At 40.4% G+C, this 14035-nt stretch overlaps 1 protein-coding gene across 2 annotated transcripts in view; it reads right to left on the bottom strand.

Annotated features, from left to right (window-relative positions):
* Nucleotides 1–973: 973 nt before the first annotated feature.
* Nucleotides 974–14035, bottom strand: part of LOC139230519 (complement C1q tumor necrosis factor-related protein 3-like) — a 56980-nt gene continuing 43918 nt past the window's right edge. For both annotated transcript variants that reach the window (XM_070862358.1, XM_070862350.1), the window contains exons 5-6: nucleotides 6869–6968; nucleotides 974–2143 (exon numbers count right to left, since the gene is read on the bottom strand). In XM_070862358.1, coding sequence (XP_070718459.1) covers nucleotides 1984–2143; nucleotides 6869–6968 — 260 coding nt within the window. In that variant the 3' untranslated portion in view covers nucleotides 974–1983. The remainder of the gene's footprint in view (nucleotides 2144–6868; nucleotides 6969–14035) is intronic.

Consider the following 14035-nt stretch of genomic DNA (forward strand, 5'->3'; position numbering starts at 1 on the left):
ACCAGAAACCACTGGGACCTCCACTGGCAACAAATCTCACTACCAACCCACCCAAGCTAGAAGCGACCGTCCAATAGTCAACTAGGAAGAGCAAAGCCCAGGTCACCGTCAATGTACGAGTCAAAGTGCATTAAATACTTGGGAGGTAGTGATGTCATGTATATAGACCATGTATACTAACTGTATAGTCACATAAGGTGTGCCACCAGAGGGCACTGCAGTGGGAGACCTGCGAGTCACCTGCATAGGTGTGCAGGGCCCACTTTCAAAGGCTGCCCACCATGCTTGTGCCTCACTCTGGAGTTACAATAAATGGGACTAAGATCACAACAGCTGAAGTACAATACTAGACCTCATTGAGTCATTCATAAGAGTATTAAAAATAAAGAATAGGCCCTTTTTAATAGGCAAAGTGGGGTCCTATGCCATGTTCTTTCTGAGATTTGGGACACTCCTTTGGAAATCACAGCTCACAGCTCTATTTAAATGAGGTCTGGACCTCAAAATGCCTCTGACCTCCTCTGTAAAAACCTGGCCCCGGTGAGTTCTTTGTTTCAATTATTATGGGCAGTTGTCAAGTGGATTGCTCGGCACCTCCTCACAGGAACTGGAAAAATATAGGACCAGTCGTTCATTTTTAAATGGGCTTTTTTACATGTTGCATGAATACTGGAATAATGAAGCCTCCAAGCACCCTTCTTTTGCTGAAGGGCAAAAGAAAAATGGGAGAAACACTAAATCCTAGCTGATCCCAAGGCTGGTAGGCCATAAATGAAGACCTAAACTCATATGGAGCAGCAAGTCTGACAAAGCCAAGGGATTAAAGGAAGGCAGGCTGTAAAGGGTCACCAGATCATATTCGAAGTATCAAAGATGTAAGGAATCAAAATTAAACAAAAATAAAATAAAGAATACCACAACATCACCTAACATGGCAGTAACACAACTCATAATGAATCAAGGATCAGCGGCATCTTGTATATAAATTTATTTGCTGGCATTATACAGTCTCTATCACAAAAGATGTTAACCTTGGAACTGTTTTCAGCATGTGCACTTTTCACATATTAATTAAATTGTATTATGATGCTATTGTTTTTTTTAAAATTACCCCTGAAATTATTAACTCTCTCGACACAATCTTGCCATAAAATGTCTGAATTAACAAAACATTTAACCCTACTTAAAATGTCTACATAAAGTACATTTTATTAATGTCATGCATTAATAATATGTCATTGTTAATGCAGGTATGTGTTTTTAAAGATTAAATACTGTAGGACCCAACTTTCCACTCCTTAAGGTCGGCACAGAAATAGATATGTATACGGACATAACTAACTTGTGACCATGCTCAAAATTATAATTTTCTTGTTTGTTGCTCGGAGCCAAAACATCCACATGCAAATTTGCTACAGCGCACTCACTTCCCATTTCGATGAGCTGTGGATAATGGGAGCATGTGGCAGTCAAGCAACAGCTGTATTTCTTCCAGGCTTTGCTGACTTTTTATGTTGTGAAACATTGGTAAGAACAGGGCAACTCACAGACTGGGCTATTGGTACTGGAGTCCATGGTGTACAGATGAGAACTCCTTCAAGCATATCTTAACTGTGCATGTACTTTTAGACTGTGCATGTACTTTAGAAAGATGATTGCTCCACGAGGGAAAATTTTAAATTGGGATGCACAAATTATCATCTTGACCAAAGTGAAATTTATGCATGGACCAGACAGATCTAGCACCTGTAGCCATAGGATAGGATGGAGGAGGGCAATGTTCAAAAGAAAATATTAAAATTACTTGGAGCAAAGCCAAGCACTGAAGGAAGACATGGTCTCTTTATGTTTTAATGAAGCTTCTCTCATCACTCTGAATGAACCATGACATAATAAAATGTTAAATTAGATCAGAATGTTTAATTATATTCTCAGTATGGTGCATCTAAAGTTAATAAGGAACAACATTAACAACCAAGGTTCTTAGCTACTCTCAAAAAGGAGGAAGCCAGAAAATGTACAGTATCTTTGGTGATCCCCATGCAGTGCTCCGATCCCCATCCGCAGCCACACTTCATCTCCTGTTTCAAGCTTAAGCACGCCACTGTTTCCTGCTGTATCATGTTTGCCCTTGGATTCAGAACTGAAAGATGACAAAAAAAAATCAAATATGTTGTTTTTGTTAAAGAGGTGACCTCAACATCCATACTGTCTGTTAAAATGTCAAGACAGTTAAAATAACTATGATCAAGCCACTTTTTCTTTCAACATTAACTAATTTAAAAATGCATACATATGTGTTGAGGCTGATGGCACAATTGGGAGAACTAGCTTGGATGAGATACCCCCAAAACTGTGAGACTATGTTCCGTGTCAAAGGCTACAGACAGGTTGAGAAGGATGAGGAGGGATTGTGCACCATGGCCACAGTCACAAGGTATGTAACTTGTGACTTTGATTATATGATAACATATTCGAGGACTTTGGAGAGGAAAAGGTGGTTTGTTGGGACAGAGGGTCAAGGGCAGACTTTTGAGGAGAGGGGACCATTTACAATATAAGAAAGAAATACCATATATTATAGCACCTTTCACAATCTCAGGATGTCCCAAAATGCTTTACAGCAAATTTTTGAAGTGTAGTCACAGTTGAAATGTAGGAAACACGGCAGCCAATTTGCACACAGCAAGCTCCCACAAACAGCAATGTGATAATGACCAGGTCATCTACTTTAGTGCTACTGGTTGAAGGATAGATTTTTGGTCAGGACACCAGGGATAACTCCCCTGCTCTTCTTGAAAGTTGTGGTGTGAGATCTCTTACATTCACATAAAAGGGCAGAAGGGGCCTCAGTTTAACATTGCATTCAAAGGATGCTTCCTCTGCCAATGCAGCACTCCCTCACTACTGCACTGGAGTGTCAGTCTAGATTTCATGCTGAAGTCTCTGGAGTGGCACTTCAACCCACAACCTTTGAGTCAAAGGCAGGAGTGCTACAAACTGAGCCACGGTGATACCATGGCTATCAGCTAGCATGGAAGCCCGGAAGAGAAGTTGGGTGGTCAGCAGTTTAGGGCGGATAACGTCAGCAGAGCAGGAGGTGGGTGAGTTTCATGGATAAGATGAGCTTGTAGATTGCGTTAGGGGAGAAAGGAGAGAACTGGGAATGCTAAAGATAAAAAAAAATTCCCATGGAAAAGTAAGTTTTAATTGACATTACTGTGTTGAAGAGTGGTGAGAATGTGGAACTCGTTATCACAGGGAGTGATTGAAGTGAATAGTATAGATGCATTTAACGGGAGGCTAGACAAGCATATGAGGGAGAAGGGAATAGTGGTTTATGCTGATAGATTTAGATGAGAAAAGACAGGAGGAGGCTCGAGAGGAGCATTAACATCAGCATGGACTGGTTGGGCTGAATGGCCTGTTTCTGTGCCATATATCCTATGTAATCCTATGTAATATGCTTGCCTCTCCTAAGATCCTGCAGCCCAGAGGAGACAGACCCTTGTGTACTCTCTGGAGCCACTGAATTGGCATAGTTTGACTTTGAACTGGAATATGCCTATTCAAAGGAGCACTGAGTACAGTAGTATCAATAAAAGAGAGAGATACACAACAAGTTGCAACATAGAGAAAGAGAGAGTGGTTGGGTGCTAAAGGTGAGAGAGGGATCGGACAACAAGCTGTATTTTTAATCCGGTCATGCAAAAAAGGAATCTGGAGAGCCTCTCAAGATAGGCTTGCATTTATACTATGGGAATAATATTAAAGTCTGAGACAAACTTAGGGTCTGTGGGGAATTAAAAGTTAGTGGGTGAAAAAGGAGTGTTTTTCGTCCTCCCATAATGCCACAGCACCTCTAAAGGGAGAATGTTCTGTTTATTTGGTATTTTCTTAATCTTGACTGTAAAAGCATTGGTTTGTAATTACTCGTTCCATAACTGGAAGTGTTTCATTAAATGAATATCCAAAATCAGTGAAGTAGGGCACATATGTGCCTAGCTAGCTGGAATAGCATTAATGTCATTTGGAATATGAAACCATTTTCAAAAGGTTTTGAGCTTCAAATCGACAGCAAATCAGTTGAGCAAAATCTGAAATTGAGAACACTGAGAATAAATTTGCATTAGATCACCATTGAAAGAAAAGGAACATAATATGTTCAGGGTTTTTGTACGAATACAATTGTGTTCTAAATGGTGGATAAATGCAATTAGGATACTACATTAAAAGCAACTTTCTTAATATGCAGGTTATTTCAAGGTAGTAATTCTCTGTGATTATTGACAGCCTTGGTGAAGATATTCTCTTAATTAAGTGCTCCTCTTGTAATGCTGTATTATGTATTTTATATCGGGAACTAAATAATGAAAAGACAATAGCTGTGGTATTTTCAGATCTGGTTAATTAGGAGCATTATTTTAAAGCATCAATCGTCTCTATGGAATGTGAAGTAAATATAAATCATTCTCCAGTTATTTTTGTTCATGATTTATCAGTAATTTTGCTAGAATTACTATTTATATTTCTTCTGGGGACTCAGCAGAGACCTGCATGCTGAGAGTGTCATCCTTACTATATTTGCTGGAGCAGCTGAGATCTTTGGATCCTTGACCTCCTCGTATGTGAACTTTAATGCTTCAATTATATTGCAGGACTGAATTTAGTAGAAGTAGATTTATAACATGGTTGGGCTGTGGATGTTACAAATTCACCCTGTTTAAAATGTGATCTGGATTCTGAACACTTTTGGCAACATTGGAACAATTATGTATGTGTAATGATTGGCCGTTCAGGAATTGTGAATGTATGCTTCCAATTCTGGACACAAACATTCTCCAATGTCAGCGGAAGGTCCGTGTATGGCAACAATGTAAAAGTTCCATTGCTAGACTGTGTTAGCAGGCTGCGAGTAGATAATGGACTGTAAATTGCAGCCTCTCCGGTGCATACGATGTGCGCACGCACCCGAAGAGTCCTAGCAAGTTTCAGTTCGTGGCGCGCGACATGCATGCGCCGAGAACTGGTATTTGCGAACTGTCAAAATGTCTATTGACAGATCGCACACATCCACGGGCGAAGGGCATTCATGCGCAGATATTTGGGCTATTTGCCCAACTCCTGCCCAGCAAATGTCCTTCAAACTCTTATAGCCTGCTTTTACCAGCGTAAGAGTTTTAAAAGATAGAAAAATTAAATATTAGCACTAATTTTTGAACTAACAACCCTGTCCATTAAGGTAAGGTTATTTTTACCCCTATTAAAACATATATTAAAAAATTCAAAATGAGTTTTTTCCTAAAACACTTCAAGGGTTGGATTTTCACCAGGTTTGTGGCTGGGTTTTCGCCGCAATTTGACCCTCCGTGGCGAATACCCGGTAGGCGGGATCCTCGGGTACCTCTTTGCGGTGGCGCTTTCAAGTACCGCCGGGGAGAGGTGCGCCGACGTGAAACGATTGCGTTACCATCATACTTTCCGCACTCTCCACCATGCCCAGAATACCGACAGGGTCAAACCTGTTGATGCAGCCCTGCCAGCAGTGGTAAGTATGAAGACCTGCAAAAAAGGTAAGTTAAAGTTTTTATTTTTAATTATTTTTCAGCGATTTACTAGGTAAGGGTTTTGTGAATGTTTTGTGAATGTTTTTTGAATGTTTTTTGGCAATTTTTTTTTTTTTGGTTTTTTTTTGTTTCCCCCCCGTCCCCCACCCCAAGGCCTCTCTCGCAGTGCTACTGGCCTCGGACTAAAGTTGCCGAAACTTGCAGTTTGCGCCACGAATCGCCGTGCAACGCCAACTTTACCAATGCGTAAAGGCCAAAAGTTAGGCCTAAAAACAGTAGTTTGGCAAAAACAGTAATTTTGCCGTAAAACTACCATTTTTGCCATAAACCAAAAATCCAGCCATCTTTAATTCGATTTCAATTAATTTTAAATAAATGAGGTGTTTTTTAATTTATTGTGTTGTGTTTCTGTGTTTTGGGGGCTAGTCTCATTGATGGTAATCGGAGCTCATACAAACGGTGCTCCCATTATTATCAATGAGAATACTCCATGTACATTGGTGGTCCAGGCCCACGTGATCCCAGGTTGCGCTTACGTTCCAAGGATGTGTGAGCTCATGTGCTGGACTGGGAATGGAGGCCTCAGACTGTAGGTATACGTTCCTTCGGGACCACCAGGTACTTTCATAAAAAGCATTTCTGTCAGAGGCGAACGCCCGCAGGAAGCCTCCAACCGCAATTTCTGGGCCAATGAAACCTGTTAAAGATGTTAGAAACATGTGCATCTGTTGCCGAAAGAGTATACTTTCAGCTCAGTAAAGTATGAATGATTCATTGAGTCGCTATTCATACAGCAAAAACAGCAAGATACTTTCTATCTTCTGATCATCAATCCTGTAATAACTGTAATTTCTACAGTGTATCATTGCTTCTGTTCATTTTAACATTTATTGGTTAATAAGTCTGGAGGTTTATAGACTGCGCGCAATTTAAAAGAACAGTTATTCAACCATCTGCCGAAGTCAAGGCGGATTACCTGATAGCATGTGATATGATCAGTAAGCCAAAATAAAGTGACAAGGGTTTTCTTTTTAATGCCTGGGCTAACAACAAAAGATCAAGGCACAGGAATGATCTGAGACATGTGTTTCAAAGAGTTTGGACATCTAAAAAAATTTATTTTGCTTTCTTAACTTTATACTCTCTTGTGGGCTGGTTTACTTTGATATTTGCCCAGGCGAGACTCTATCCTGAAATTAGGAGACCTGAAGCAGCCAGCAAACTACCTAGGAGATCAGTACACTTTGATTTTAAAATTAAAATGTTAAAATTCACTAGATTTGTGAATTTTGGTTTCATACCTATACATGCTTATGATGGCATTTCCATTGTGCATTAGGTAGACAGATGTCTCTTCTACATCTTCATGCTTCATCATGTTGAAAGTAAAGAAATAAATTCCTGTAATAAAAAGAATAAATTCAATTGGTTTGCTGATATCTTTGCCATTCATAATTAATTCTGTTTGAAGGTCATTTTCACAATAGGAATACCAAACCATAAATTATGATCTTTCTTGACTCTGGCTGGCTATTTCCATATGTCAGATCCCTATATTTAATCAGCAATACAAGACTGTGATACCGCACAAAGGTGGTGAGTGTCCCATCAACTTCTACATAATCACACTCAACTCTAGTTATTTTATCATGAAAGGAGTAGCTGATCAGATGCTAGATCAGTCTGAACCCTCAAGCCTTGGCTGTACATTTTTGGCAATTGTTATCTTAACATTCGTCTTAAGAGACATATATAAATTGTGCATTGTTTTACACCATTGACCTCCACATATGACTTCCTTAGTGGTCAATTTTAACTTTTAGTGATAGTAATATTGGGTGATATTGGATTAGCCTTTATTTATGCATATATAGTACAGCAACTTGAGGTGAGGAGCTCGTGCATGTGTAATTGCCAGTGTCCAAAGGTTGGTGTCCGAGTTGTGCCGCTCCAGCGTTAGCTTCATGTAAATGGCATTTTACTGTCTGCCGCACCACTGAAATGCATTGAATGGTGTGAAATTGTTATATTTGTGTGGTAGATATGAACCAAACTCGCCACAGAAAGTTAAGTCTTGTCATTTCATGTATAATTGTTACATACTGCTAATCAAGCTCTCTGGCACCAAAAAATAACTATTACAAATGTGGGGTCTCATTCCTTCTGATTTTAATTGTTGTTTGGAGATTTTAAAAATGGCAAATTTGAACATTTTAATTTTTGTTTACTTTTCCTTTCTGTCTCTTTTCTCTCTCTTAATTAAATCTTTCTTTCCCTCTATTTGTCTTCCCGTACCTGAATTGACATTGAATTCACACTCTAATTTACACTTTCTTCTCAGTCCTTGTGCTATATCTCAATCCTTCAATCTGATTGGATAAGGAGCTATACAGTTGCTTACCCTGGTCACTCAGGTCCCAATGCCTGGTTTTCCTCACTGCGATGTTAGCAGCTCGTAATTTCAGCAAATTGTCATTCAAAAAAATGCTAAAACCTAATGTGCAAGGGCAAGTCTAACTAATGGCTGACACCGTCTAGGCCAATCAAATAAGTTTTGCACCTTGTAACCCGATATTGCAACTTTTAGTTAATTATTATATATGCCCTTGTACTGATCTGTACCTTAGTATTGCTATGTATTTCTCATTCAAAAAATAGGTTGAACTCTTGAATATTTTTATTTAAGGACTAAGCAACTCATATATTGCATAAAACACAATTAGATGATTGAATGTAAAACCTCTAAGTCATGTTTCTGGTTCTAGTTAAAAAGCAGCAGCCAGCTCCTGTGTTCACTTTAGAGTCATTTGACACATCATAACCTGCAAACATATGCATGCTTAGGAGTACTTTATAAACCTCAATTTAAATGCCTTTATTGTGTGGAAAATTAAAATGCAAAATATCCCAATAATAACAAGTTGAATGTCAGTAGACTTTGCCTGCTTCATGTCAGTTTACACACCTTCCCATTCTTTCCAGTACTCTAATACCAGCTCTGAACATGTGTTATACACATTTTTTCTGCTAAAAGTCAAGTCTGGGGAGTTTGAGAGTAAGCCCTAGAAGTAAAATCAGCATTAACACAGGGTCAGTATATTAAAATGTATTATTTACTCCTGTTTACTCCGGGCAGTGATATTAGGAGCTTCGGCAAAAGTTAGCAACCACTTCATTAGTGTAAATGGATCAAATTTCTATAACATTAACAATAATTACCTTTCCTCAATCCATTGTTTTATTTCCATCTTAAAAAAAAAATGAATTTATCAACAGCAGTCTGAGGAGTCACATGGACCAGGACAATTCTTGCAATTCCAGAGGAATGAGCGCAGTGTTTGCTGGGCCTACTCACCGGGGAGTGAAGGTCTCCCACAGTAAGCAAGCGGCTAGATGCTGCTAGCTGAACAAATTTGCATTCCTCCCCATGACAAGGTGAAATCCATTCCACAACAAATATGTGGCTGAAACACAAGTGGGACAAATCCCAATCAGAAAACGTGATGTTTCACCTTCACTTGGACCTACAAAAATGCCAAGCAGTCGGGGTAGCTTCATTGAGCACAAGCAGCCCACCCACTGCCCATGAAATGAAAAAATCTTAACCGACATGAGAGGCTCCTCCACCCTCCTCCTTTGGTCCCCAGGCCTAACGAACCATCAGAAAGACTGATCAAACAAAATCTTCAGCCTCTTGATCCGCATTGCTCCTGGTGCAAGCTCAGCTCTATCAAGAACCCTCCTGCAAGTATTGTGCAATCAAAAGGTACAATGGTTTCCTAAAATATATCTACAAATGTACATTTTTGAGAATTCAATTAAAAAGCAACAGGGCTGAGCATTATAAGGACAAATGATAGAGGTCTATAAAATAATTAAAGGGACAGATTATTCAGTTTAACAGACTGGGGCGGACCGGGGGGACATGGGTTTAAACTATTTAAGCATAAGAATAAACTGGATGTTACGTGGTTCTTCTTATTCCAGATAGTAGTGAGCCTCTGGAATACATTGCCAACTCATGTGGTGGTGCTGACTCTCTGTGTGCCTTCAAGAGGGAGCTGAAGTGATTCCTGACTGGGGCAGATATCGCATAAAAAAGAAGGTAAGCGTCTTTATAGATAACACTTGATCCATGTGATCTCCTCGATTGGTTTCAATTGCCTGAGGAGGTCGAAGAGGAATTTTCCAGAGTATTTTTCCTTTATTGGTCTTGCATTTTTCTCTGACTTTTTGCCTCTCCCAGGAGATTACAAGGCTGCGGGGGATGCGGGTTTGTGGGGGTGATGGGTGGGGGGGGGGGGGGGGGGGGGGCGGAGAGTTGGAGGGGGGGAAGGTAGAAAGTGTCTAGTCATGATGCTCCAGCCATCATGGTGTGGTGCAGACTGAATGGACCAGCTGGTCTTTTCCTGCCTGTAAATTTTGTGTGTTCATAAACTGGTAGATATGATTAAATGCTGTGTGAACTATGATAGCTCCTGACTGAGCCATGGCGACCAAGGAAATGCTTTCCAAAGAATGGCAATTGAGCACCAATAAATTACATAGGGCATACAGTTGGATAGATATTCTGGAGTTTAGTTTGATTCACATTTGCATTGAGCTGGAAAGAAACTTTCAGAAGATTAAATGAGTTGGATGAAGTCCATGAATGAGCAGATTATGACCTGAACAGCCTTTTCTTGTTTTATGATTTCTGATGTTCTTATGTTCTCTTATTTCTTTCTGGTTTCTTTCCATCACTTAATTCCCCTCCTTTCCACTTTAGTGGAGAATTTGTGTGTTAGTTTCATGAATTTACTGAAGGTTCTGTGTCTATAGAATTGAGTTATTCAAATCGCCTGCTCATTTAACACTCTGCATCAATGATTCCTTTCAAATAATAGATTAATTTTTGGTTGGTTACGTTATAAGTTAACATATTCTCCATAATGTTGAAAATGTCTCATTAGTAAAAGCAACTAGAAATCAAGTTAAATGATTTAGATATGAAAATGTAATCATGACATTCACAGTCTCAATTAATAATAAAAAAAGTAAATGATTATTTGCTACATTTAAAACTAATCTCCAACTCATTCTACAAAGTTCAATGGAGTGCAAAAACATCACAATGAGGGTTCATACTTCTGTTTTGTAAAGAAAACAGGAGAAATGTTTGTTTTCTTTGTAATTTATGATCAGCTAACACAATTGTCAGAACAATTTTGCAACATGCAGATTCTGAGACTGCGATTTCATTAGCAGCATTGAGTTATAGCAGCAAGGTGCCTCTAGCACTTCTCCAACAGTTACTGAGGCACATAATTAGTATAAATATCAAAGCTTGTGCACAATTATGAAGGAGAATAACTCAACAAAAATTGAAAAAAAGCATCTTTTAGTTACGTCGGCTTTGTTATGGAGGAAATGACAAAACATTTGGTAGGTGAGGATAGTCCCTAAATATGAAAATGAATATTACAGTAAAATTGCAGGGACATGAAGGACATGAGTATTTGTTAAAAATACATACAAAAAACACTGCATTGACACAGAGGAGTGGATTTTAACTCACTGCGGGTTGCTGTCTTTATCGTCCACTCACCTTGCACCAGGATGAGGCCATAGCAGTTTTAACTGCTGGACCTCAGTAACATGTCGCCACATGACTTCTTGCCTGCGGTGTGTATAACGGGCGGTCAATCTGCTACTGCCCGATTTGATCCTCTGCTGAAGCTGAATTTAACCTTCAAAACTACTTTGAGCAAGCTATCAAATGTCTGTCTCGGAGGAAAAGCTAAGATATGTGGAGAATGGGCGCAAGCACAAAACTTGTGGGGGAGAAATTCGGCTGTTTAGCGCTGCGTACCCTAGCGCTACCCACTTGGTGACATCAAGAGTGTGAGATGCCTCCTTAGCGACGTGTTTCCGAAATTGACTGCTTTCACCTGCCGTAGCGTCTGGCACTATTACCGACAGGGGGAAGCAGACGGTGCACAGAGGATCCCGGGGCGATATCGCAGGGAATGAAGAGGTAAGTATTGAGAGTCAAATTTTGAACAATTACTTAGCTCTCTTGCCTATGGAAGGCTGTTGGTAGCCTCCCTTCCATTTTTTTGCAGGTTTCACGTGGTCGATCCCGCCTCCTCTTTCGGCGCTGGGATGCCGGTATCCCCTAGTGCCTCAACTTGAGAACCACTCCCGCGCTACCATCCCGCAATGGGCCTATAGCGCCCTAAGAGGATTGTGCAACCCTCCCCTTATTGCTCCACTCTCCTCTTGGGGCAACTGAATATCCCACTTTGAGGCAGTAGACATCGCCCGGCGCTAAAGGTAGCGCCTCGGTAGCATCACCGCCTCAAAGCAGGCGATGCCGAATTTCAAGCCTGTGGTATATATCATATTACTGTAATATTCTACGATTTCCACACACTGTAGTTATTCACAAGTGCATAATAGTGTATTTGATAACCTTGCAATACCCAAATGAATAAGTATGCCTATTTAATCATAGGTCTGGAGTTTCTACATTGGGCTCAATCAGCAATCTGGGTGCAAATTGCACCCAAGATTGCACTAGTTTTGCGATGTTTTTTTAATCTCAAGTTGCTGCTCAAGCTCATTTGCATATCGGCAAATATAACATCTGCAATGAACCAATGCAATTGGGCAAGGATTTAGTACTATTTTTTAAAATTTTGCTTGAAAAAATATTCCTCGTCAGATTTAAGAGAGGTGCACTTGATAACTTGGTGTAGTTTAATTAATACAGCTGAAAATATGTTTATCACAAAAAATAAGCTTTTTTAATCATAGTGTCAATCCACCACCTGTGAGTAACCCAATTTTAAATAACTGTAAAAGATGCTACAAAACTATACAAAACCATTTTCTAGTGATATTGGGGTACAGTAGTCAGTTTCTTAGTAAATTACAAAAACGTAGGACGGAATTTTGCCAGTGAGTCATCAGCTAAATTTAAAATAATTGGCAGTGGGTCGGGAACCACGACAGGTAGCAGTGGGGGAGCCAATTAAAATCATCAGTGGCTTGCTTACAGCCACTTAGCAGTGGTTCTCTTCCCAGCTTTTTGGATTTGACAGCTCGCCCACCAGTTTCCCGCTGTGCCTAGATGTCGTCTGTGAAACCGAGGTGGGAAGTCAGTGGCCATTGAATCACTGATGAATTGACAGCTTCAAATGTCAAGTCAAAGCTCCCAGCTGATTGAGACATGTTCCCTTAACCACTAGCTTCTCTAAACTGCATTTCAACTACAGATTCAGGATGCTGCAAGTCTTTACACAGGTCTCCATCTGGTCTGACCTATTTGCCTCTTCCATTATTGACAGATTGTTTCAGTCTTCTCTGCTTCACCTGCCATCTAATCCATCAGCATGAGTGCCCTTGGATCTCTCTCACCTTGGTCCTCAGAATCCCACCACGATCAGCCCCAACACCAGCATCACCAGTCACACCAGCAGCAAAAACAACAACATCATCCTTCTCTGCAATCACCAGATGCTACACGGGACAGAGGGCATCTGCACTCAACCACATTGCTGCCCAGGAGGCCAGGTATGGCTTCACCATGGCCATATTTACTTCACTTGACACTGTACATCCGAGCTGCCACATGATGCGCCAGGTTGGCACCACCCCACACCAACAACATAAACACAGAAACATAAGAATTTGGAGCAGGAGTAGGCCATTTGACCCCTCGAGCCTGCTCCGCCATTTAATAAAATCATGGCTGATCTGATCTTAGGCTCAGCTCCACTTCCCTGCCCGCTCCCCATAACCCTTCACTCCCTTATCGCTCAAAAATCTATATCTCCACCTTAAATATGTTCAATGACCCAGCCTCAACAGCTTTCTGGGGCAGAGAATTCCACAGATTTACAACCCTCAGTTCTAAATGGGCGACCCCTTATTCTTAAACTATGCCCCCTAGTTCTGGATTCCCCCACAAATGGAAACATCCTCTCTGCATCTATCTTGTCAAGCCCCCTCAGTATCTTATATTTTTCAATAAAATCATCTCTCATTCTTCTAACCTCCAAAGAGTATAGGCCCAACCTGCTCAACCTATCTTCATAAGTCAAACCCCTCCTCTCTGGAATCAACCGAGTGAACCTTCTCTGAACTGCCTCCAATGCAAGTATATCCTGCCTTAAATACGGAGACCAAAACTGTATGAAGTATGCTAGGTGTGGCCTCACCAATACCCTGTACAGTTGTAGCAGGACTTCTCTGCTTTTATACTCCATCCCCCTTGCAATAAAGACCAACATTTCATTTGCCTTCCTGATTACTTGCTGTACCTGCATAATAACTTTTTGTCCTTCATGCACAAGGACCCCCACATCACTCTGTACTGCAACATTTTGTAAATTCTCTCCATTTAAATAATAATTAGCTTTTTTATTTTTCCTACCAAAATGGATAAGCTCACACATTATGCTCCATCTGCCAAATGTTTGCCC

This window comes from Pristiophorus japonicus, chromosome 2, assembly GCF_044704955.1.
Source record: "Pristiophorus japonicus isolate sPriJap1 chromosome 2, sPriJap1.hap1, whole genome shotgun sequence".
Lineage (NCBI taxonomy): Eukaryota > Metazoa > Chordata > Chondrichthyes > Pristiophoridae > Pristiophorus > Pristiophorus japonicus.